This window comes from Mobula hypostoma, chromosome 9 (assembly GCF_963921235.1).
Source record: "Mobula hypostoma chromosome 9, sMobHyp1.1, whole genome shotgun sequence".
In the NCBI taxonomy this organism is placed as follows: Eukaryota; Metazoa; Chordata; class Chondrichthyes; order Myliobatiformes; family Myliobatidae; genus Mobula; species Mobula hypostoma.
Genome location: NC_086105.1, coordinates 7,306,727 through 7,334,028, shown reverse-complemented (window position 1 = coordinate 7,334,028; position 27,302 = coordinate 7,306,727). Strand labels below are relative to the sequence as shown.

Below are 27,302 nucleotides of genomic sequence, written 5' to 3'. Positions count from 1 at the left end.
CTCAATGGGTCAAATGGCCTAGATTTGCTCCTATATCTTATGGTCTTATAAAATTAGCATCAGGGTGCCAGTTGCAATAAGCAAATTAATCTGCTTTCAAATTAGCAGATGAACAAAATTAAACTGGTACTATATTAATTAAATTTGATGCAAATGGAAATATTATAAACTGGAGCAACATACACAAAATACTGGAGGAACTCAGCAACATCTATGGAAAAAAAAGTACTGTTGACATTTTGGCCCGATAGATGGTGCCTGTGCTTGGCCTGCTGAGCTCCCCCAGCATTTGTGTGTGTTGCTCGGATATTCAGCATTTGCCGATTTTCTCATATTTATTATAAATTGGTATCTGGAGAAAAATTAGAAATACTAGTATATTTTCATTTTTATATATACTTAGTATTTGAATTTGCAAATTAAAATATGATTCAATTTCCATTAGATAATTTGCAGATTTGAACAACTATATTCCCTAGAGAAAAGAATTTGGACAACCTAAGTTACACTCATTTCCAATAGTCATTCACAGTTTGATGAAACAAGACAATCGAGTTTTTTCTTCATTTTGAGCAGTTTTCTGCTAAGCCAATCAAACCGGTACATGAAACTGCAAATCATGAGACCTTCACAATTACATGTTCAGCAGTCGTTAATAAACTTTAACCTATGAGGAACAAAACAAAACATACAGTCAATTTTCAGTAAAATTTCTTTTTTAAATCTTCCAGGAATATGGTTCATTGTTAGTAGAGAACGATATCAATTTACTCTGGGCTTACTAACTGTAGTACTCACTCAGTAGACCACATTTGAAACAAGTGTTTACTTAACATCAATTAAATGGAAAACAAATGGTAAACCTGAATATCTACTTGCAGCCAGAAGCAAGTCGGAAGAAAGTTGCATCTAACTCTAGAAATACATATATTATGCAAGAGTTTTAGTATGGAGTTGAACAACTGACCTCCTAAAACACCACTATAAAATTCTGAAAGTTACTTGGGCATCAGATTAAAAAACTGACGTAAATTTCAGTGTTGAGTGCATCCAGATGGCAATTGTTTTTAAAAGCAACCTGAACCTCAGCTCATTGGATATACAACAGTAATTACTGTACATCAATTTTTCCCACTTGATATCACATTAGCAAAATAAAATGTAAACAATGAAAGGTCAATCATATAATACAGAATGAAAAGGCTTCTTTTGTTAAACAATCGATCTACCAAATTTACTCTTAGTAAGAATTCTTATTTGAAATTTAAAATATTTCAATATTTCTCATTTTAGGGGACTGTTTACTGAACTAACTTTAAAGGGTGGTGGGAACAAAAGAGAGAGCGTGTTTTTGAAAGAAAGAAAATACAGAACTTTGGGTGAGGGTGCAGGGGAGGAGGAAGTGAATGATTAGCTGGCACTGGTTTGATGAAGGTGAATTGCCTTCATTTATCTTGTACTATTCTATGGTCAGCCATGATCTCAGAAGTGCTGGGACTGAGAATCAAACAACAATGGATCAGTAATTCTGTTTTTGCTATAATTTGATACAACAAGGTACTATTAGAGGGCTTATGACCCCCAGAAAGCAGAATAGATCTAAACCCAAGTGGAAATTTAAAAGCCTTGATGATAATAGCATGACTGCAGGCTAAAGGAACAGGAGAACTGATGGAAAACACACAGCTGGAGCCAGTCACCCAAATGGTATGGGGAAACATTGATAAGACACAGCAAGATTTTCTTTCTCAATCCTGTTCTCCTGCCTTCTCCCTGTAATGTCAGATGCCCTTACTTATGAAGAACCCTCCAGTCTCTGCTTTAAATATACCCAATAACTTGGCTTCCATTTGTGGCAATGAATTCCACAGATACCCCACTCTCTGGCTAAAGGATTTCTTCTCATCCCTGTTCCAAAGGGATGTCCATTTCCTTGGGAGTCCTTGTGCAGGATTCCCTGAAGGTTAATTTAGGCACATGCGATGTACACATTCATTTCAAGAGGACTAGAATATAAAAGCAAGGATGTAATGTTGAGACTTTATAAAGCACTGGTGAGGCCTCAATTAGAGTATCATGAGCAGTTTTGCGCCCCAGTGGCGTAGTGGCATCAGTGCCGGACTTCCGCACGGAAGGTCCCGAGTTCGAATCCAGCCGTCTCCCCTGCACGCTTTCCATCCGTGCTGGGTTACGAGCTGGTGATCTCTTGGAAACTCACCCGGCAGACGCCAATGGCAAACCACTGCTGTAACTTGCCTCGTATGCGGTTCCCCATTATGTCAGAGAGGCGTGGAGGGAAATCATCCGCTAACCGGAGAAACTCCGAATGTGATGTACCTTTCCATTCCTATCCAAGAAAGGATATGCCGACATTGGAAAGGGTTCAAAGGTGGCTTACAAAAATTATTCCAGGATTGAAAGGCTTGTATTGAGGAGTGCTGATGGCTCTGGGCCTCTACTCACTGGAATTCAGAAGACTGAAGGGTGACCTCACTGAAACCTATCAAATGTTGAAAGGCCTCGATAAAGTGAATGTAGAGAGGATGTTTCCTTTGATGAGGGGCACATCCTCAGAATAGAGGGACATCTTTTTAGAACGGAGATGAGAAGGAACTTCTTTAGCCAGAGAGTGGTAAGTCTATGGAGTTCTTTGCCATAGGCGGGTGTGGAGGCTAAGTCATTGGGTATATTTAAGGCAGAGGTTGATAGATTCTTGATCAGTCAGGACATGAAGGGATATGGGGAGAAGGCAAGAGTGGGGCTGAGAGGGAAAATGGATCAGTTATGATGAAATGGCAGAGCAGACTCAATGGGTCAAACAGCCTAATTCTGTTCCTAAATATCTTATGGTCTTATTTCAAGACTACGGCCTCTGCTCCTAAAATCTCCCACTATTGGAAATATCCTCTCCACATCCACTCTATCCAGGTCTTTCAATATTCGATAGGTTTCAATGAGATCCCTCCCCCACTTCTTCTAATTTCAACAAGTAAAGGACCAGAACTCATGTTAACACTTTCAGTCCCGGGATCATGGATGAAGTGGCACCAGAAATCCAGGAAATGAGGTGATAGAATTGAATTGACTTTCTTTCTTACATCCTTTACATACATGAGTAAAAATCCTTACGTTACGTCTCCGTCTAAATGTGCAATGTGCAATCATAGCAATTTATAATAAATAGAACAGTCAATGTAATATAGAGTACACTCAAATCAGCGTGAGTTCATCAATCTGATGGCCTGGTGGAAGAAGCTGTCCCAAATCCTGTTGGTCCTAGCTTTTATGCTGCAGTACCGTTTCCTGGACGATAGCAGCTGGAATAGATTGTGGTTCGGGTGACTCGGGTCCCCAGTGATTCTACGCGTCCTTTTTACACACCTGTCCTTGTAAATGTCCTGAATCATGCGAAGTTCACAACTACAGATGCGCTGGGCTGTCTGCACCACTCTCTGCAGAGTCCTGCGATTAAGGGAGGTACAGTTCCCATACCAGTCAGGATGCTCTCACTTGTGCCCCTGTAGAAAGTTCTTAGGATTTGGGGGCCCATATCAAACTTCCTCAACTGTCTGAGGTGAAAGAGGTGCTTTTGTGCCTTTTTCACCACACAGCTGGTGTGTACAGACCACGTGAGGTCCTCGGTGATATGGATGCCGAGGAACTTAAAAGCTGTTTACCCTCTCAACCCGAAATCCATTGGTCAATAGGGGTGAGCCTGTCTCCATTCCTCCTGTAGTCCACAACCAGCTCCTTTTGTTTTCTTGACACCACTGTGTCAGAGAGATGAGCTTGTAGGAAAGAAAAGCAGTGTCCAAAAAACACTAAAAAATTGTAAATCTGCAGCTTAACCCAAAGACACAATTTTAAACTTTACTGATCAAAAAGCAAAAGAACAAATAGTGAGTTTTTTTATTCACACAAAAAATGGTGTTATACAGCAGAGTGATAAAGTGATAATTACTGAGATGGAAAACTGATAACAGTAAAATAGAAATGTTCTATCATGAAGTTAACTTCCTTACGCAATCAAACCCAGAATACATGCTAAATGGAGATAGGAGAGGGCAACAGGATTAGCTCTCCTTTACTTCAGTAACAGTAATGCACAACTTCATTGGGAAGAGTGAATGGGTGAAAGGTGATGCAAATAGGTAACTTTAATGCCTTTATAACAACTCTTTTGACTAAGATACTGAGAGTGGATTTCATCGCAAGAACCATTAAGATAGTTTAGGGAATTCAATGGCTGAAGGAATGAGCAACTGATAAATGTTATACAAATGGAATATGGGGAGGGGAGCAAATAGTGGAGGTGGACGCAAGAAATCAGTCAGCAATTTCTTGCGATTAAGACCCATATGGTAAATTCAAACAAGATGAACTCTGTCAAGCAACTGAGAGGGTAGCAAGAAAGATGATGATTCTGAGGCTGTCACTGAATAGCAGAGAGTTTTTTTTAACCACATAATGAATAATTGCAATACAACCAATTCAAATGGAAATGCAAGACGGCAGAAAAATATTAAACATGAGCACTGGCTTATACAGTGAAGATGAGTAATAGCTTGCAAAGTCCTTATTGGAGGATCAGAGGTGGAAAGGGTTGACAACTTTCAATTCCTGGGCGTTACTATTTCAAGTTCTTGGACCCAGCAGGCAAGTGCAATTGTGAAGAAAGCACAGCAGTGCCTCTGCTTCCTTAGGTGTCTGCAGAGACTTAGTATGAAATCTAAAACTTTGACAAACTTCTGTAGATGTGTATTGGAGAGTGTATCGACTGGCCGCATCAAGGCCAGGTACAGAAACATCACTTGAATAGAAAATCCTACAAAAAGGTAGCAGATACAGCCCAGTACATCACCGGTAAAGCCCTTCCCACCACTGAGCACATCTACTGAAACACTGTTGTAGAAAAGCAGTATCCATTATCAGTGATCCCCGCCACCCAGGACGTGCTCTCTTCTCACTGCCACCATCAGATAGAAGGTACAAGAGCCTCAGGACTTGCACGACTGTATTCAAGAACAGTTACTATGCTTCAACCATCAACTCTTAAACAAGGGGGAGAACTACACTCACTTGCCCATCCATTGAGATGTTCCCACAACCAATGACCTCACTTTAAGGCCCTCCGTATCCGCGGGTTCCGCATCCACGGGTTCAACCAACCGCGGATAGAAAACATCAACCACGGATCGCAAAGGTTGCGTCTGTACTGAACATGTATAGACTTTTTTTCTTGTCATTATTCCCTAAACAATACAGTTTAACAACTATTTACATAGTATTTACATTGTATTAGGTATTATAAGTAATCTGGAGATGATTTAAAGTATACGGGAGGATGTACGTAGGTTATATGCAAATACTACGCCATTTTATATAAGGGACTTGAGCATCCGCGGATTTTGGTATCTGCGGGGGGTCCTGGAACCAATCCCCCACGGATACCGAGGGACGACTGTATGCTTGCAGGAAAATGAACCTCAGGATTGTATATGGTGCCATATATGTACTTTGATAATAAAATTTTGAACACTTGCACTTTGAAGTGAAAAATGCAGTTTGATTAGCTTAACTGCACTGGGTGGGTCAAGTGGATCCACTCTTTAAGAAGGGAGGAAGACAAAAGAAATGAAATTATAGGCCAGTTAGCCTAACCTCACTGGTTGGGAAGGTGTTAGAGTCCATTATTAAGGACAAGGTATTGGAGTATTTGGAGACTCATGATAAAATAAATCAAAGTCAGCATGGTTTCTGTAAAGGGAAATCTTGCCTGGCAAATCTGTTAGAATTCTTTGGAGTAACAAGCAGGGTAGGCAAAGGAGAGGCAGTGGATGTCAGTTACTTAGATTTTCAGAAGGTATCTGATAAGGTGCCTCACTTGAGGTTCCTCAGCAAGATAAAATCCTGTGGTGTTTCAGGAAATGTATTGGCATGGATAGGGGAATGGCTGTCAGGCAGGAGACAGCGAGTGGGATTAAAAAGGGTCTTTTCTGGTTGGGGGCCAATGAGTAGCGGTGTTCCTCAGGGGTCAGTATAGGGACCGCTTCGTTTTACATTGTTTTTCAATGATTTAGATAGTGGAGTTGATGGCTTTGTGGCAAAGTTTGCGGATGATACTCAGGTAGGTGGAGGGGTAGGTAGTGCTGAGGAAGCAAGGCGATTGCGGCAGGACTTGGACAAATTGGAAGAATGGGCAAAAAAGTGGCAGATGGAATACAGCGTTGGGAAATGTATGAAATCGCATTTGTGTAAAAAGGAACAATAATGCAAACTATTATCTAAATAGGGAGAAAATTCAAACATCAGAGGTACAAAGGGACTCAGGAGTCCTCGTGTAAGACTCCCAGAAGGTTAATTCACAGGTTGATTCTGTGGTAAAGAAGGCAAATTTATTTCAAGGGGAATAGAATATAAGAACAAAGAGATAATGTTGCAGCTTTATAAGACACTAGTCAGGCTGGATTTGGAGCATTGCCATCAGTTTTGTGCCCCATATCTCAGAAAGGGTGTATTGTCATTGGAGAGAGTCTAGAGAAGGATCACGAGGATGATTCTGGGATTGAAGCAGTTAAAATATGAGGAGAGCTTGGCAGCTTTGGGCCTCTACTCACTGAAATTTAGAAGAACGTGTGGGATCTGATTGAAACCTACGGAATATTGAAAGGACTAGATAGGGTGGATGTGGAGAGGATGTTTCCTCTGGTGCGGGTATTCAGAGCTAGAGGGCACAGCCTCAAAACTGAGGGGTGACCTTTAAATACAGAGGTAAGGAGGAATTTTTTGTAAGACAGAATGATGCATCTGTGGAATGCTCTGCCACAGACTATGGTTGAGGCCAAGTCAGTGGGTGTATTCAAAACAGAAGTTGATAAATTCCTGATTGGTCGGGGCATCAAGGGATATGGTAAGAGGGCAGGTGTATGGGGTTGAATGGGATCCGGGACCACTATGACAAATGGCACAGTGGACTCGATGGGCTGAATGGCCTAATTCTGCTCCTATGTCTTATGGTCTTATGGACCCACACAGCATTATCACTGGTTAGAACCCAAGAACTTTGAAAGCAAACAAGTGACCAACATCATTAAGCAACATCCTGGAGTACATCTGCATAAAACAGCATGTTCACACTTAAGCACATGGCTGCATTGGTCAACTGTGGTTAATAAATCTCAGTACAAAATTACAGGAATAAAGGAAGCAGATATTCCATACATCTGTGAGCACTTTACAATAAAAGTCAGTATATTTAAAAACTCGTTACCTTAAATTTTGTTTGATGGTCATCTGGGACAGTGTCTTTATCTGGACAGCTACAACAGCTACCCATGACTTACTCAGAAGACCAGCTGATCTCTAGAACAGAAATATTTAAAGAAGACACATCAAATTAAAGAGTTTACAGCTTGCGTGCATTTCATTTTATAGGAAAACATCGGGGAAGAATCACAAAAAAAAAATTAAACGTAGTTAAAGCCCTTACTCCAGACTTTATTTCACTCGGCTGGTATTAGGATCATTGGTATTATATGTTATCAGTATTAAGGTCATTTCATGTGCAGTGCAAGAAGACCTGCAGAGGAAGTTCATAAGACTGTTGCCAGTTAGCAGCTTGCCATTACTAGAATACAGTGAAGATAGATCCAAGCCCAATATTAATTGCATATTAAATATTACATAAAGGACAACCACGTCCTTTTTTCTCCAATTCGCCTACTGAAGCAATAAGTCTACAGCAGATGCTATCTCACTGGTTTTTCACACAATCATGGAACATCTGGATAGCAAAGAGGCAAACATCAGGATGCTCTTTATCAATTACAGCTCAGCATTTAACACCAACATCCCCTCAAAACTAATCAGTAAACCCCAAGACTTGGGCCTTAATTACCTCCTTGTGCAATTGGATCCTGGATTTCCTCACTTGTAGACCCCACTCAGTCCGGCAAAAGCATCTCCTCCACAATCTCCATCAGCACACAAACATGGCAGGGATGTGTACTTAGGCCTCTGCTCGACTCGCTTCGCACCTATGACTGTGTGGCTAACTACAACTCCAACATCATATACAAGTTTGCTAATGACACCACTGTTGTGGGCTGCATCAAGGCTGGTGATGAATCAACATACAGGAGGGAGATTGAAAACTTGGCTGAGTGGTGTAATAACAACAACCTCTCACCAAGGAACTGATTGTAGACTCCAGGAGAAGGAAACCAGAGGCCCATGAGCCTGTAATCATTGGAGGATCAGAGGTTGAGTGGGTCAGTAGCTTTAAATTCCTGGGTGTCACTATCTCAGAAGACCAGTCCCGGACCCATAATATAAATATAATTGCGAAGAAAGCACAACAGCACCTCTCATTCCTCAGGAGTCTGCAGAGATCTGGCATGTCATCGAAAAAATGTATAGATGTGTGATGGAAAGTGCGCTGACTGGCTGCATTACAACCTGATATGGGAACACCAATGCTTCTGAGCTAGTACATTGTGGGTAAAATCCTCCCAATCATAGAGCACATCTACATGACTGACTATGGAAGCTTTGCGACTGGGTATTAAATCTATCCATACTATCCTTTGGCCTTAACAGTCACATACTCACAGATACTGATTCAACATTTCAATGGTAAACCCAACTGTCTTCCTCAAGTGCAAGTTAGTCAAATGACAAGTCCCCCAAGAGACACCACCTTATATACACTCGAGTGAGGGCATGGGTGGGGCTTAATGCCCGATCCTGATAGGCTGGATATGAATTGCCCGTTCCTGATTGGTTATTTTGAATTGGCCTTGATCTGACTAAAATGTTGCAGCATCCATTATCAAAGATCCTCACCACCCAGGCCATGCTCTTTTCTCGCTGCTGCCATCACGTAGATGGTACAAGTGCCTCAGGACTTGCACCACCAGGTTCCAGAACATTTACTACCCTTCAACCATCATGTTCTTGAACAAAAGGGGATAACTACACACATTTAAGGACTCTTTTATCTTGTTTTTTTCATGTCGTTATTGAGTGTTATTTATTTTTTATCTGCATTTGCACAAATTGTTATCCATTGATCCTGTTTACAATTACTGTTCTATAGAGTTGCTAAGATTCGCAGAAAAAGAATTTCAGGGTTGTATGTAGTGACATGTATGCACTCTGATAATAAATTTTACTTGACTTTGGTTTGCGACAACTGTTCAATTCCAAACAAGAAGCATACAAATTAGCCAGAAAAAGTGGCTCACCTGAGGACTGGGAGAAATTCAGAGTTCAGCAGAGGAGGACAAAGGGCTTAATTAGGAAGGGGAAAAAAGTTTATGAGAGAAAACTGGCAGGGAACATAAAAACTGACTGTAAAAGCTTTTATTGATATGTGAAAAGAAAAAGATTGGTTAAGACAAATGTAGGTCCCCGACAGACAGAAACAGGTGAATTGATTATGGGGAGCAAGGACATGGCAGACCAATTGAATAATTACTTTGGTTCTGTCTTCACTAAGGAGGACATAAATAATCTTCCGGAAATAGTAGGGGACAGAGGGTCCAGTGAGAAGGAGGAACTGAGGGAAATACATGTTAGTAGGGAAGTGGTGTTAGGTAAATTGAAGGGATTAAAGGCAGATAAATCCCCAGGGCCAGATGGTCTGCATCCCAGAGTGCTTAAGGAAGTAGCCCAAGAAATAGTGGATGCATTAGTGATAATTTTTCAAAACTCTTTAGATTCTGGACTAGTTCCTGAGGATTGGAGGGTGGCTAATGTAACCCCACTTTTTAAAAAAGGAGGGAGAGAGAAACCAGGGAATTATAGACCGGTTAGCCTAACATCAGTAGTGGGTAACTGCTAGAGTTAGTTATTAAAGATGTGATAACAGCACATTTGGAAAGCGGTGAAATCATCGGACAAAGTCAGAATGGATTTGTGAAAGGAAAATCATGTCTGACAAATCTCATAGAATTTTTTGAGGATGTAACTAGTAGAGTGGATAGGGGAGAACCAGTGGATGTGGTATATTTGGATTTTCAAAAGGCTTTTGACAAGGTCCCACACAGGAGATTAGTGTGCAAACTTAAAGTACACGGTATTGGGGGTAAGGTATTGATGTGGATAGAGATTTGGTTGGCAGACAGGAAGCAAAGAGTGGGAATAAATGGGACCTTTTCAGAATGGCAGGCAGTGACTAGTGGGGTACCGCAAGGCTCAGTGCTGGGACCCCAGTTGTTTACAATATATATTAATGACTTGGATGAGGGAATTAAATGTAGCATCTCCAAGTTTGCGGATGACACGAAGCTGGGCGGCAGTGTTAGCTGTGAGGAGGATGCTAAGAGGATGCAGGATGACTTGGATAGGTTAGGTGAGTGGGCAAATTCATGGCAGATGCAATTTAATGTGGATAAATGTGAAGTTATCCACTTTGGTGGCAAAAACAGGAAAAGAGATTATTATCTGAATGGTGGCCGATTAGGAAAAGGGGAGGTGCAACGAGACCTGGGTGTCATTATACACCAGTCATTGAAAGTGGGCATGCAGGTACAGCAGGCGGTGAAAAAGGCGAATGGTATGCTGGCATTTATAGCAAGAGGATTCGAGTACAGGAGCAGGGAGGTACTACTGCAGTTGTACAAGGCCTTGGTGAGACCACACCTGGAGTATTGTGTGCAGTTTTGGTCCCCTAATCTGAGGAAAGACATCCTTGCCATAGAGGGAGTACAAAGAAGGTTCACCAGATTGATTTCTGGGATGGCAGGACTTTCATATGATGGAAGACTGGATGAACTAGGCTTATACTAGTTGGAATTTAGAAGATTGAGGGGGGATCTGATTGAAACGTATAAAATCCTAAAGGGATTGGACAGGCTAGATGCAGGAAGATTGTTCCCAATGTTGGGGAAGTCCAGAATGAGGGGTCACAGTTTGAGGATAAAGGGGAAGCCTTTTAGGACCGAGATTAGGAAAAACTTCTTCACACAGAGAGTGGTGAATCTGTGGAATTCTCTGCCACAGGAAACAGTTGAGCCCAGATCATTGGCTATACTTAAGAGGGAGTTAGACATGGCCCTTGTGGCTAAAGAGATCAAGGGGTATGGAGGGAAGGCTGGTACAGGGTTCTGAGTTGGATGATCAGCCATGATCATACTGAATGGCGGTGCAGGCTCAAAGTGCCGATTGGCCTACTCCTGCACCTATTTTCTATGTTTCTATGTTTCTATGACCCTCCAAGGGAGGAGTTGTAAAGTTTGATGGCCACAGGCAGGAATGACTTCCTATGACGCTCTGTGCTGCATCTCGGAGGTATGAGTCTCTGGCTGAATGTACTCCTGTGCCCACCCAGTACATTATGTAGTGGATGGGAGACATTGACCAAGATGGCATGCAACTTAGACAGCATCCTCTTTTCAGACACCACCGTGAGAGAGTCCAGTTCCATCCCCACAACATCACTGGCCTTACGAATGAGTTAGTAACTAAAATGTTTATAACTGCAGGAAGTAAACAAAATAAAATCTCAAATAAAGCTATTTTTGGAAGCGATTAATCTCAATTGGAATCCATGGGATATCTCAACATTATATTTTGTAAGATTTTACCCTCAAACACTTTCCAGCCACACTGAAAATTAAAACCACTGATTCATCATTTTGGTTATCCTGCTAAATGAAAACAATATGCCCAACACCACCCTAAGCAATAATGTCTTAGGAAAGATGGGCAACTCTCTGATCTGAAGAAATTTGTTTACGCCAATCCAAAAATAATTTGTAGAACCTGTTATAGTCAATATCTCTCAAACGACATCTCCACTAATGTGCCAGTTAACTAATGAGGAGCAAAGCTGGAATCAGCATCTAAAGAGGCCTTTTTCAGTCCCAACAGTAGACCACATATGTAAGATATTGAACCGTTATCAAAGGGTTTCAGATTAAAAGTTGTATCTATTATATTTTTATCTGGACTTGTAGGAAATGTATGTAATTGAAATCTTAAAAAATCTCTAATTTGTAAGTATCCAAAAAAGTGGGTATTGGAAAGGTTAAATTTCGTTGAGAGTTGCACAAAAGAAGAGAGATTCCCTCCATCAAACAAATCCTGAAATCGTTTAATACCCACTCTATCTCATTCTTTAAAAGACAAGTCAATTAAAGATGGTTTAAAAAAACAATTAGAAAATATGGGACTTGAGAGGGAGAATCTCAATAAACCAAAATGTTTTCTAAACTGTAACCAAATCCTCAATGTATGTTTAACCACCACATTGTCAATTAGTTTATTTAAAGATAAAGGAAGTGAGGATCCAAGTAAAGAAGTAAAGGCCTCTTTAGATAAAATTAAAGGAGATTGGGAAAAGGATTTACAGATTTTCATTTCTGAAGAGAGCTGGAAGATTATTTTAAAATTGATTAATTCTTCATCATCATGTGCTCGTCATTCTTTATTACAATTCAAAGTGGTACAAAGAGTTCATATGTCTGAAGACAAGCTCTCCCGTTTCTACACAGATATTTCTCCTTACTGTGATAGATGTACTAATGGAGTGGCCACACTAATTCATATGTTTTGGACATGTCCGAGCCTTGAAAAATTCTGGAAAGATGTACTTCAAACTTTTTCTGCACTTTTCAATGTCAGCTTTAAGCCCAATCCTTTGACTGCCAAGTTTGGTATTGTTGAGGATAGTGCTACAAAATTGAAGCCATCTAATTTGCGGGTATTGGCCTTTATGGCCAGGAGAGCGATCTTGCTCAAGTGGAAGGAGGCTGCCCCACCCACACATGTTCAATGGCTGTCTGACGTTATGTTGTGCCTTGATCTAGAGAAGATTCGTTGTTCGATTTCTGATTCTAAACATGATTTTATAATGTTATGGAGACCCTTTCTGAGTTATTTTCACAATCTTTGAACTGTTATTGAAGTATGGATCTGAGCCATTATTATTATAATATCATATGGTAAGGTATTTTTCTTTGTACTTTTTTTTTACCAACCAGCTCATTTTGGTAGTGGGGTTAGACTTTTTTAATAAAATACAATTATTTTGTTTTATTTCATTTCATAATTCAATCCTTTTTTCTACATGATTGAATTGGAATATGGGATACTGTGATCATATTACTGTGATTTAAATGTAATGTAATTTGTATTATTTACTTGTATCCTTATGAATTTTGTATTTGTATTCATGCAATTTATATAATATCAATAAAAATATTGACAAGGAATCAGCATCCACATTTCTGATAGATGCCAATCTCGGTAGTTTTTATAATTCAGATGGATTTCATTATTTATTTCTATATTTCAAGTTGCTTTTAAAGCCAGAATATGGCTTTTTCAGTAAAGTGTGACTACATATATAATGGAACAGTTAACCGGGAACCAGTCAGCTGCTTGCCATGGACTGCATTGTGCTTCTCGTGTTTCAAAGTGCACTTACTCTTCCACCTAGAGATCAGCTTCTGCCCGGTTTGCAAAACCCAGATTAACACACACTTTAACACAAGGAGGCAGAATAGCTTTAACTACAGATAACACTCAACCCCAAGCTTAGTGGCTATCAAGTGTGTTAGCAGCATTGTCCATTTGTGAATGACTTTAAGATTATAGAAAAATTAAAACAATAAAAACACTTGCAAAAATATATTTAAAGTAACTGAATTGACTTCTGTTCACTGCCACTTATTCCTATCCATTTCCACATTCACTGAATTTGCACATGTTCTAACCAGGTACATACCTGGTGATCAGGGATAAATGACGAAGACCACACTACTCCTTTGAACTCCATGAAGAGCTCACAATGCAGTCACTTAACTGGAGCACAAGGCTACACTTCAAACCTGTGCTCCAGACACAACCTTACATTTTGGTAATTTCACCAATTCTTGGAATCTGTATCATGTTTATTTGCCAAGGGAAATCTCGCATGCAATTGTGGTTGTTGTGTACATCCCTCCCTCTGCCAACCCGACGTCGGCGTGTAACATCATTTACACCATCATAGCCAGATTACAAACCCAGCACCCGAGTGCCCTCATTACCATCTCCGGTCACTTCATCCATGTTACCATGGCTAGAACACTACCCAACTTCACACAGTATGTGAGCTGTATAACCAGAGGAGAGAGGACTCTGTACGCTAACATTAAGGATGCATACAGCTCCTTTCCCCTCCCCCCACTGGGAAGGTCAGATCACAACCTGGTGCATCTAAAACCCTGCTACGTGCCTCTGGTGAAGAGTAAACCTGCAACCTCGAGGGCAGTGAGGAAATGGTCGGAGGAGGCTTATGAGGCGCTCCAGGGTTGTTTTGAGGTGACAGACTGGCAGGCACTCTGTGAGCCACATGGAGAGGATATTGATGGGCTCACAGAGTGCATCACTGATTACATCAACTTCTGTGTGGACTGCAATGTTCCGACAAGAACTGTTCTTCGTTATTCAAATAACAAGCCATGGGTGACAAAGGACATTAAGGACATCCTGAACGCAAAAAAGAGGGCGTTTAGAGATGGAAGTAGGGAGAAGCTGAGGGCAATACAGAGGGACCTGAAAGCCAGGATCAGGGAGGCTAAAGACAGGTACAGGAGGAAGCTTGAGTGGAAACTCCAGCAGAACAACATGAGAGAGGTCTGGAATGGGATGAGGACCATCACTGGGTTCTGGCAAACTAGCAACAGAGAAGCTGAAGGCAGTGTGGACAGGGCCAACGAACTTAACTTGTTCTTTAACAGACTTGACATTGTGGCCCCTGCCCATCCCCCACATGAGCCATCTGTTGTCAGCCCCCAACCAACACATATTCCACTCTCCCCCACATCCCTCCTCACAGTCCCCCACCCTGCTCTCATGACTATACCCCTCCCCCACACGAAACCACCACGGTGGGCTTCACAGCTCTACAGGTGAGAAGACAGCTGAAACGTCTCAACCCAAGCATGGCTGCAGGACCGGATGGTGTCAGTACCAGGGTGCTCAAAGACTGTGCCCCTCAGCTATGTGGAACACTTAGCCATGTCTTCAACCTGAGCCTGAGGTTCTAGAGGATTCCTGTGCTGTGGAAGACATCCTGCCTCGTCCCTGTGCCGAAGACGCCGCGCCCCAGCGGCCTCAATGACTACAGACTGGTGGCATTGACCTCCCACATCATGAAGACCCTGGAGAGACTTGTTCTGAAGCTGCTCCAGCCTATGGTCAGTCCACACTTAGATCCCCTCCAGTTCGCCTACCAGCCCCGACTAAGAGTTGAAGATGCCATCGTCTACCTGCTGAACTGTGTCTACGCCCACCTAGACAAGCCAGCGAGCACTGTGAGGGTCATGTTTTTTGACTTCTCCAGTGCGTTCAACACCATCCGCCCTGCTCTGCTGGGGGAGAAGCTGAGAGCAATGCAGGTGGATGCTTCCCTGGTGTCATGGATTCTTGACTACCTGACTGGCAGACCACAGTACGTGTGCTTGCAACACTGTGTGTCCGACAGAGTGATCAGCAGCACTGGGGCTCCACAGGGGACTGTCTTGTCTCCCTTTCTCTTCACCATCTACACCTCGGACTTCAACTACTGCACAGAGTCTTGTCATCTTCAGAAGTTTTCGGATGACTCTGCCATAGTTGGATGCATCAGCAAGGGAGATGAGGCTGAGTACAGGGCTACAGTAGGAAACTTTGTCACATGGTGTGAGCAGAATTATCTGCAGCTTAATGTGAAAAAGACTAAGGAGCTGATGGTAGACCTGAGGAGAGCTAAGGTACCGGTGACCCCTGTTTCCATCCAGGGGGTCAGTGTGGACATGGTGGAGGATTACAAATACCTGGGGATACAAATTGACAATAAACTGGACTGGTCAAAGAACACTGAGGCTGTCTACAAGAAGGGTCAGAGGCATCTCTATTTCCTGAGGAGACTGAGGTCCTTTAACATCTGCCACACGATGCTGAGGATGTTATATGCGTCTGTGGTGGCCAGTGCGATCATGTTTGCTGTTGTGTGCTGGGGCAGCAGGCTGAGGGTAGCAGACACCAACAGAATCAACAAACTCATTCGTAAGGCCAGTGATGTTGTGGGGATGGAACTGGACTCTTTCACGGTGGTGTCTGAAAAGAGGATGCTGTCCAAGTTGCATGCCATCTTGGACAATGTCTCCCATCCACTACATAATGTACTGGTTGGGCACAGGAGTACATTCAGCCAGAGACTCAATCCACTTGAGATGCAACACAGAGAGTCATAGGAAGTCATTCCTGCCTGTGGCCATCAAACTTTACAACTCCTCCCTTGGAGGGTCAGACACCCTGAGCCTATAGGCTGGTCCTGGACTTATTTCTTGGCATAATTTATATATTACTATTTAACTATTTTTGGTTTTATTACTATTTAATTAGTTATGGAGCAACTGTAACGAAAACCAATTTCTCCCGGGATCAATAAAGTATGACTATGTACCTATGTTTCAGATAGATATCTGGCCATAAGCTGATTAAGTTGGTCTTTAGATTAAGTCCACTTCATTATTTCTTATGCCTAAATAAGCATTGCAAGTAGGTTTTTCATTAACACAATGGGAAATATTTTAAGCCAGTGTTACAGTTCAATGATACATAGGCAAATCATGGCACTCTACAGCATTAGACATAATCAGAATACTCTCAATTCAGATGAAGTCAAATAGGGTTCTCTTAGTATCAAAGGGAAAGTTTCACTCACAACACCAATGCAAAGCAGACTTCAATCAAAGCTACATAGTTTTAGGGTACCATTAATACAGATAATCAGTGTTTTCCGATATAAAAGTTACTACACTTCAAAAAGTAATATAGAAATAACTTTTCTATTTGAGTAAATAGAAACATTACTTTTATAAATCAATACACTATACCTATACACTGGTAACCAGTTGTAGGGTGGATCTTTGTGGTAAAAGTAATCCAGCTGGGTAACTGATTGCTGAGATAATCAAAGGTCTAACTCAGTTTCATTGCCAAATGAAAAAAAAATGGTATCAAGCTGGAAGTCCAAAATGAGCTGGCTAATTTGTGAACATTGCCAAAAAGTACAACTTTGGCATTCTGGTCACTTTCCCTTCTCAGGCAACATTATTGGAGAGAGAAAAAGGACAGAGTAACAATGTGGATGAATCAAAAACATTACATTATTTCATTAAGGTATTTACTGGTGAGACAGAACATGACAGTGGATGACGACAGAAGCAGTAATATAAGGGCTCATTTGTTTGTTATATGCCATGTCATATTGCCTGAATTTTGCTGCACAAAGTGGTTTGCCATTCTAATACAGGATGGGTGACCCCAGCCGTTATCAATATTCTTCAGAGATTGTCTGCCTGGCATCAGTGATCACATAACCAGGACTTGTGATATGCACCTGCTCCTCGTACGACCATCCACTAAATGCCGCTATGGCTTTCACGTGACCCTGATCCGGGAGGGGGTGCGAAGCAGGTGCTACACCTTGCCGAAGGGTGATATGCAGGCTAGCGGAGGGAAGAAGCTCACCTCCACTCCACCACCCCGCCACCCAGAGACCATCCTGAGACCATGATTGCCTATATCATGTGATACAGCACACAATGAGACAAAGGAACTTAATATAAATGGGGCTATATCAGTCAAATCACGAGAGGACAAAGCCTCAGAATTAAAGGGAATTGCACCAAAACAGTTCAAAAGAAAACAGAAAAAAATGGCAGTAGAAGGGATACTATACCTATTTAATAAGTAAAGGAAAAGTGACACAATACTGGCTAACAAAAGAAGTCAAAACCAACATAAAAACCAAAGACAGGGCATATAATAGAGCAAAAATTAGTGAGAAGTTAAAAGGATTGGGAAGCTTTTAAAAAACAACAGAAGGCAAGTAAAAAAAGTCATTAAGGCAAATATGGAATATCAAAGTAAGCTAGCCAATAATATTAAAAAGGATACTAAAAATTTCTTCAGATATATAAAATATAAAAGAGAGGCGAGAGTGGATATTGGACTGCTAGAAAATAATGCTGGAGAGGTAGTAATGGGGGACAACGAAATAATAGACGGACTGAATAAGTATTTTGCATCCGTGTTCACTGTGGAAGACACTGGCAATATGGTGGAAGTTCCAGGTGTTAGGGGTCATGAAGTGTGTGAAGTTACCATTACTAGAGAGAAGGTTCTATGGAAACTGAAAGATCTGAAGGTAGATAAGTCACCTGGACCGGTTGGTATATACCCCAGAGTTCTGAAAGAGGTGGCTGAAGAGATCGTGGAGGCATTAGTAATGATCTTTCAAGAATCACAAGATTGCAAATGGAAAATTGCAAATGTCACTCTGCTCTTCAAGAAGAGAGAGAGGCAGAAGGAAGGAAACTACAGGCCAGTTAGTCTGACCTCAGTAGCTAAGATGTTGGAGTTGATTATTAAGCATGAGGTCTTGGGGTACTTGGAGGCACATGGTAAAATAGGCCATAGTCAGTATGGTTTCCTCAAGGGAAAATCTTGCTGAACAAATTTGTTGGAATTCCTTGAAGTGGCAACAAGCAGGATGGACAAAGGAGAATTGGTTGATGTAGTATACTTAGCTTTTCAGAAGGCCTTTGGCAAGGTGCCACACATGAGGCAGCTTAACAAGCTATGAGCCCATGGTATTACAGGAGAGATTCTAGCATGGATAAAGCAATGACTGATTGGCAGAAGGCAAAGAATGAGAATAAAGGGGGCCTTTTCTGCCTGGCTGCTGGTGACTAGTGGTGTTCCACAGAGCGTCTGTGTTGGGACAAATTCTTTTTACACGGTATGTCAATGATTTGGTTGACAGAATTGATGGTTTTGGTGCAAAATTTGCAGATAATATAAACATAGCTGGAGGGGCAAGTAGTTTTGAGGAAGTAAAAAGGCTACAGAAGAATTTAAACAGATTAGGAGAATGGGCAAAGAGATGGAAGATGGAATACAGTGTCAAGGAGAGTATGCTCATGCACTTTGTGGAAGAATGCAAGGGTTGACCATTTTCTACATGAAGAGAAAGTACAAAAAACTGAGACACAAAGGGACTTGGGAGTCCTTGTGCAGGATTCTCTAAAGCTTAATTTGTAGGTTGGGTCTGTGGTGAGGAAGGCAAATGCAATGTTGGCATCATTTCAAGAGGACTAGAATATAAAAGCAAGGATGTAATGTTGAAGCTTTATAAAGCACTGGTGAGGTCTCACTTGGGAGTATTGTAAGGAGTTTTGGGCCCCTTATCTTGTAAAGGAAGTGCTGAAACTGGAGAGAGTTCAAAGGAGGTTCACGAAAATGATTTCACGATTGAATGGCTTGTCATATGAAGAGAGTATTGTGCTTTGGATTTCCAGCATCTGCAGAATCTCCATGTTTATGATTTGCTATACCTTATTTCTGCTACTAATATCTATATTTCAATACTTAACACTCAATAATCTTTGTTCAAACAGATTTACCTGGCTGTTTGTCATGTATAGTCGGGGAGCAGACAGGAGATTTTGTGGACGTGAGAAGGACACTCGCATGGGTTGTTGCCTCCCGGGTGCCAGGGTCCGGGATGTCTCTGACCGGGTGCAAGACATCCTGGTACGAGAGGGAAAGCAACCAGAAGTCGTAATACGTGTTGGGACCAACGAAATAGGCAGGAAGAGGGATGAGGTCCTGAAGTGTGAGTTTCGGGAACTAGGCAGAACGCTGAAGAACAGGACATCAAGGATGGCGTTCTCAGGATTGCTGCCAGTGCTACATGACAGTGATGGTAAGAATTGGAGGAGATGGCAGTTGAATGCGTGGCTGAGGAGTTGGTGCAGGGAGCAAGGTTTTAGATTTTTGGATCATTGGGATCTCTTCTGGGGAAGGTGGGACCTGTATAGATTGGATGGGTTGCACCTGAACTCAAGGGGGAGCAATATCCTTGCAGGTAGGTTTGCTAGCATGGTTTGGGAGGGTTTAAACTAATTTGCAAGGTGGATGGGACCCAGAGCGATAGAGCAGTGAAAGAAGTGCATGGAGTAAAGCCAGATCTAACATATAGAGAGGCTTTGAGGAAAGAGAAGCAGAATAAACAGTGTAAAGACAGTAAAGTAGAAGGGCTGAAATGTGTGTACCTCAATGTAAGAGGCATCAGGAGCAAAGGCAATGAACTGAGAGCTTAGATACATACATGGAATTATGATGTAGTGGTCATTACAGAGACTTGGCTGGCACCAGGGCAGGAATGGATTCTCAATATTCCTGGATTTCAGTGCTTTAAAAGGGATACAGAGGCGGGGAAAAGGTGAGGAGGGGTGGCATTACTGGTCAGGGATACTATTACAGCTACAGAAAGGGTGGGTAATGTAGCAGGATCCTCTTTTGAGTCAATATGGGTGGAAGTCAGGAACAGGAAGGGAGCAGTTACTCTATTGGGGGTATTCTATAGGCCCTCTGGTAGCAGCAGAGATACAGAGGAGCAGATTGGGAGGCAGATTTTGGAAAGGTGCAAAAATAAGAGGGTTGTTATCATGGGTGACTTTAACTTCCCTAATATTGATTGGCACCTGATTAATTCCAAGGGTTTAGATGGGGCAGAGTTTGTTAAGTGTGTCCAGGACAGATTCCTGTCACAGTTTGTGGACAGGCCGACCAGGGGGAATGCCACACTAGATCTAGTACAGGTCACAGATCTCTCACTGGGTGAGCATCTGGGGGACAGTGACCACTGCTCCCTGGCCTTTAGCAAAATCATGGAAAAGGATAGAATCAGAGAGGACAGGAAAATTTTTAATTGGGGAAGGGCAAATTATGAGGCTAAGGCTAGAACTTGCGGGTGTGAATTGGGATGATGTTTTCGCAGGGAAATGTACTATGGACATGTGGTCGATGTTTAGAGATCTCTTGCAGGATGTTAGGGATAAATTTGTCCCAGTGAGGAAGATAAAGAATGGTAGGGTGAAGGAACCATGGGTGACGAGTGAGGTGGAAAATCTAGTCAGGTGGAAGAAGGCAGCATACATGAGGTTTAGGAAGCAAGGATCAGATGGGTCTGTTGAGGAATATAGGGAAGCAGGAAAGGAGCTTAAGAAGGGGCTGAGCAGAGCAAGAAGGGGGCATGAGAAGGCCTTGGCAAGTAGGGCAAAGGAAAACCCCAAGGCATTCTTCAATTATGTGAAGAAAAAAAGGATGACAGGAGTGAAGGTAGGACCGATTAGAGATAAAGGTGGGAAGATGTGCCTGGAGGCTGTGGAAGTGAGCAAGGTCCTCAATGAATACTTCTCTTCGGTATTCACCAATGAGAGAGAACTTGATGATGGTGAGGACAATATGAGTGACGTTGATATTCTGGAGCATGTTGATATTAAGGGAGAGGAGGTGTTGGAGTTGTTAAAATACATTAGGACGGATAAGTCCCCGGGGCCTGACGGAATATTCCCCAGGCTGCTCCATGAGGCGAGGGAAGAGATTGCTGAGACTCTGGCTAGGATCTTTATGTCCTCGTTGTCCACGGGAATGGTACCGGAGGATTGGAGGGAGGCGAGTGTTGTCCCCTTGTTCAAAAAAGGTAGTAGGGATAGTCCGGGTAATTATAGACCAGTGAGACTTACGTCTGTGGTGGGAAAGCTGTTGGAAAAGATTCTTAGAGATAGGATCTATAGGCATTTAGAGAGTCATGGTCTGATCAGGGACAGTCAGCATGGCTTTGTGAGGGGCAAATCGTGTCTAACAAGCCTGATAGAGTTCTTTGAGGAGGTGACTAGGCATATAGATGAGGGTAGTGCAGTGAATGTGATCTATATGGATTTTAGTAAGGCATTTGACAAGTTTCCACACGGTAGGCTTATTCAGAAAGTCAGAAGGCATGGGATCCAGGGAAGTTTGGCCAGGTGGATTCAGAATTGGCTTGCCTGCAGAAGGCAGAGGGTTGTGGTGGAGGGAGTACATTCAGATTGGAGGATTGTGACTAGTGGTGTCCCACAAGGATCTGTTCTGGGACCTCTACTTTTTGTGATTTTTATTAACGACCTGGATGTGGGGGTAGAAGGCTGGGTTAGCAAGTTTGCAGACGACACAAAGGTTGGTGGTGTTGTAGATAGTGTAGAGGATTGTCAAAGATTGCAGAGAGACATTGATAGGATGCAGAAGTGGGCTGAGAAGTGGCAGATGGAATTCAACCTGGAGAAGTGTGAGGTGGTACACTTTGGAAGGACAAACTCCAAGACAGAGTACAAAGTAAACAGCAGGATACTTGGAAGTATGCAGGAGCAGAGGGATCTGGGGATACATGTCCACAGATCCCTGAAAGTTGCCTCACAGGTGGATAGGGTAGTTAAGAAAGCTTATGGGGCGGTAGTTTTCATATGTCGAGGGATAGAGTTTAAGAGTCGCGATGTAATGATGCAGCTCTATAAAACTCTGGTTAGGCCACACTTGGAGTACTGTGTCCAGTTCTGGTCGCCTCACTATAGGAAGGATGTGGAAGCATTGGAAAGGGTACAGAGGAGATTTACCAGGATGCTGCCTGGTTTACAGAGTATGCATTATGATCAGAGATTAAGGGAGCTAGGGCTTTACTCTTTGGAGGAAAGGAGGATGAGAGGAGACATGATAGAGGTATACAAGATAATAAGAGGAATAGATAGAGTGGATAGCCAGCGCCTCTTCCCCAGGGCACCACTGCTCAATACAACAGGACATAGCTTTAAGGTAAGGGGTGGGAAGTTCAAGGGGGATATTAGAGGAAGGTTTTTTACTCAGAGAGTGGTTGGTGCGTGGAATGCACTGCCTGAGTCAGTGGTGGAGGCAGATACACTAGTGAAGTTTAAGAGACTACTGGACAGGTATATGGAGGAATTTATGTTGGGGGCTTATATGGGAGGCAGGGTTTGAGGGTCGGCACAATATTGTGGGCCGAGGGGCCTGTACTGTGCTGTACTATGTTCTATGTTCTATAAACTTGCTTTACTGTGTCTCTTATATTACAAAGATGTCTACATTAATGTAATAATGAAAAGTATAATATATTATCGGCTTTAAGTAGTTTGGAATGTCCTGAAAAGTGCTTTGAAAGTGCCAATTTAAGACAAGTCTTATTAATTTTTCTAAAGCATAACCAGAAGTATTTAGCTTCTTTAAATTTTACATTCTGGGTCACAAAGTGAGATCCTCACTGCTTTACTTGATCTGTGTTATAGCAGAGACCAGAGATTTTGTGAATGAGGTGACAAATAATCTACTCAATTAGTTCTTTGTGGACCTAGATATCTGTTACCAAATGAATAAACATCCTAGCAAACCAACATGAAGAACTTCATGGTGGTCCCAAACTGATGGAATTATAAATATTCAAATTCTAGCTATAAAAAAAAAATTAAAAGCCTCTTTTATGGCAAACTCTGGCAAGGATTTGATGTGATTAACAGATTTAAAAGTTCAAAAGAATTGCTATAATTGGTCCTAGCTTCTCACACTTGAGGGAGTCGAGCAAAAATAAAAACAGGCAGCTTTTCCAAAAGCTGCTCCTTCTATAAAAATCCCTTTCATACACAGATGATCAGACCCCAGATACAAGCCCCATAATTAAATTGTGTACTGATACCAAAAAGAACTATATCCTAAAAGTGATAAAAATTGAGACAAGAGTACAGCTACAATAACAAATACATATTTTTTTAAGGGCAGCACAACACTTTACAGTACCAGCAACACGGGTTCAATTCCCTCTGCTGCCTGTAAGGAGTTGTTACATTCTTCCCATGAACACACAGGCTTTCTCCTAGATGCTCCAGTTTCCTTCCACAGTCCAAAGGCATACCAGTTGGTAAACTAATTGGTCATTGTAAATTGTCCTGTGAATAGGCTAGGATTAAATCGGGGGATTACTGGTTGGCGCAGCTCATAGAGCCAGAAGGACCTGTTCCACAGTGCATCTCAATAAATAAACAGATAAATCCTTACATTCTTTGTCTCTGTATTTGTTAATATTAAGAACTGAAACCTGCACAACCACAAAATATACTCCAAACAACAAAACTGCAGCATGGTACCGTACAGGCCAGATGATTAAGACTACCTTCGGAATGATGTGTAACTACAGCTCGGAACTTATTGATAACACAGGTAGCGTACTTGAACAGGATTGGAAAATAAGTACAAAGGAAGCCTCAAAACAAACTGTTGCTCTGTTATAACATCCAAGGGCCATTAAACTTTTCCAGTATTTTAATACATTATTCGTCTGAAACTTAATTTACAATATGCATATTTGTAATGTCATTATTAGAAAGCTGGATGAGTGCTTTTGCACAGGCATACAAGCTCATGCTTAAATTTTAACGTGCTTATCTACAATGCTGCAGGTTCAAAGTTGAGCTTTTAACAGAAAAAAAGCTGCTAACAATTTACTTACCCAGACTTGGCCATTAATGTTCCCAGTCTCACCCTTAGTGTCATGAATTCAATCATATTTTTAAAGTTTTTCGTCTGATCATTGAACAGCCATTTTATAGTTTCACCCTGGAAGGGAAAAAGAAAGAAGATTTCATGCACCAAACAATGGGCAATGCTTCATAAACACTTCATGAATGCAATCACATATTGCGTGCTTGTTTTCTTGTAGATTTGCCCTCTTTTTAAATAGCACTAAGATAACGTGCAAAAACAAGACTTTAATCCTCATAAATGTAGTTTGAGGAATGAGAACAGGGTTTAGAATTAAATTAAAAGAGAATTCTGGTGTTCAAATAACTCAGTAATTACACTTTCACATTCCATACAGTACAGCACCAAACATAGCTTAGGCAGTGGATCTACGGCTATTTAAGTGTTTATTCAATGTATAATTGAACTACAACGTGTTCTGCAAGTTAGCAAGTTTGATCCTTAAGCTGATACAAATGAACTAGCTTCTACCATAATACAAATGGCCAAGAAACCCTTCTGCATGGGAGGAAATATCATCTCTAACTCCCCCTTCCCATCACACCAGAAGTCAGCAGATTAGCAAAGGAGTGACTTCATATAGTCAGAATCCACACTAAAAATTACTGTAAACAACAGGAATTCTGCAGATGCTGGAAATTCAAGCAACATACATCAAAGTTGCTGGTGAACGCAGCAGGCCAAGCAGCATCTATAGGAAGAGGCGCAGTCGACGTTTCAGGCCGAGACCCTTCGTCAATTACTGAACAGGTTTAAACATTAATAAATAATTAGTAAAGGAAAATCCCTGGGCCCTATGAAATGGTGTTCCAATGTCTCTGGAAAAGGGGATGAGGAAAACCAAAAATCCTCCATCCTGGCCAATATCTTGAACCAATGATAAATGCAGGAAGCAGTAACAGGGTCTTCCTGTTTAGCATAACCAACATGTTTCCAGTAGACGAGAGACTAGAAAATTTTCACTGTGTTGTGCACTACCATCCAGGAAAATGTCTGCAATAGAAAAGTCATAGAAAAATACAGTACAGAAACAGGCCTTTTAGCCCATCTAATCTATGCCAAACCATTTAAACTGTCCAGTCCTATCGACTTGTATGAGGATCATAGCCCTACATACCCCTACCATCCAGGTACCTCTCCAAACTTCTCTTAAATTATGAAATCAAGCTCACATGCACCACTTGGCTGGCAACTCGTTCCACACTCTCATGACCCTCTGAGTGAAGTTTCCCCTCATGTCCCCCTTAAACATTTCACCTTTCACACTTAACCCATGATCTCTAGTTGTTATCCCATCCAGCCTCTGGGAAAAAGCCTGCTTGCATTTACCCTGTCTCTACTCCTCATAATTCTGTATACCTCCATCAAATCTCCTCTCAATTTTCTATGTTTCAAAGAATAAAGTTCTAACCTATGTAATATTTCCTTATAACTGAGGTCCTCCAGACCCAGCAACAGCCTTATAAATTTTCTCTGTACTCTTTCAATCTTATTTACATCTTTCCTGTAGGTAGGTGACCAAAACTGCAAACAATGCCTCAGATTAGGCCTCACTGACGTCTTATAGACTTCCAGGAGGAGTACAACTTTATTGTGGCTTGGAGGATTGCATGCCTCAATGACCCAGACAGCTATATATTGACTGGCATCAGGGCCTTGTGCTTTGGCTCACAGTAGGGTCACCAATGCCAAAAGGGTCAAAGAGTGGAGGCCAGACTGAGGGGTCCACAAATCCTCCAAATTTGGTGGTTCAGCTCAGGGCTAACAACCCTGCCTGGTTAAAATAAAATTGTTACAAAAACAGGAATGAAGAATCGTTCTACATCTGTGTGTGATGGTATGGACAGACAGAGATGGAAGACCTTCACTGCTATCCTAAAGCCCAGCGGTATAATGGGCAGGAAGTAATGTCTTATACAACTTCCCATTTCCTGTACTCAATGCTTGATTTATTTAGAATTACCTTAAAATCAATTTTGAAAATGAAATGCCCTATTTACTACTGTAAAGCCAGACTGCACACTAACTGTTCAGAATTATAAATCAATAAACTCTTCAATTTTTTACAATACTATGCACCATTTTGCCATTAAACTTCACCATCTATATTAACTTGCATTTCCAGAACTAACACAAATCCCTATATTCACAGGCTGAACAGGAAAAATACAGATTTCTTCAGCTGAGTACAAATAGCACCGAACAATAAACAAGTCAAGGAAATTAAAGTTAATTCCTGTTCTAAAATTTTCCATAAAGCTCACAATTTTGGCCTCAGTTTTACAACACCATTGTTGTTTTAATTCCTTCAGCAGTTATCTTGAATTAGAAATTGTGCTTTATCAACGATCAGGCATCAGATTATTATACAATATAGCCAGATCATGTTCATGCGATAACTCTAGAACATTCAACAACTCAAAAAGCATTTTATACAACAGATAAAGAATCCATATTAGACAAAATCACCAACAGCAGGAAAGCTGCTAAGGTCTATTGTATCAATTTACATGACATTATCTACCACATGCAAGGCACAAGTCAGCTCATGATGAAACACCCTTCACTTTCTTGGATTAAGTCCAACTCTAAATCCTCTCAAGCAGCTCAGTATCATCCAAGACAACCGAGTCTAAGTGATTGACTCCTTATCCACCACCTTAAGTATTTGTTCACTCCACCACCAGTGTAAAACGCATCCTGTCTACAAAATAGAGTATACTGCAGTTATTTCAATCAGCTTATTTTATTCCCAAAACAACACACATCAAAATGCTGGAGAAACTCAGCAGGCCAGGCAGTATCTATGGAAAAGAGTACAGTTGATGTTTCAGGCTGAGATCCACAGCACTATCTTCAAGTTCTCTGTATCAGGCAGACCTCTGTGCATCGGAGGT

The 27,302-nt window shown here is 41.6% G+C and overlaps 1 protein-coding gene across 6 annotated transcripts in view; it reads right to left on the bottom strand.

Annotated features, from left to right (window-relative positions):
• The window catches only part of frs2a (fibroblast growth factor receptor substrate 2a), a 119,821-nt gene that overhangs the window by 38,216 nt on the left and 54,303 nt on the right, over positions 1-27,302 (bottom strand). For 5 of the 6 annotated variants that reach the window (XM_063057691.1, XM_063057693.1, XM_063057692.1 and 2 more), the window contains exons 2-3: positions 24,374-24,480; positions 7,271-7,362 (exon numbers count right to left, since the gene is read on the bottom strand). In XM_063057691.1, the coding sequence (XP_062913761.1) occupies positions 7,271-7,336 (66 nt within the window). In that variant the 5' untranslated portion in view covers positions 7,337-7,362; positions 24,374-24,480. Of the gene's footprint in view, positions 1-7,270; positions 7,363-24,373; positions 24,481-27,302 lie in introns of those variants that run through there. The other variant, XM_063057696.1, reaches the window with a different exon arrangement.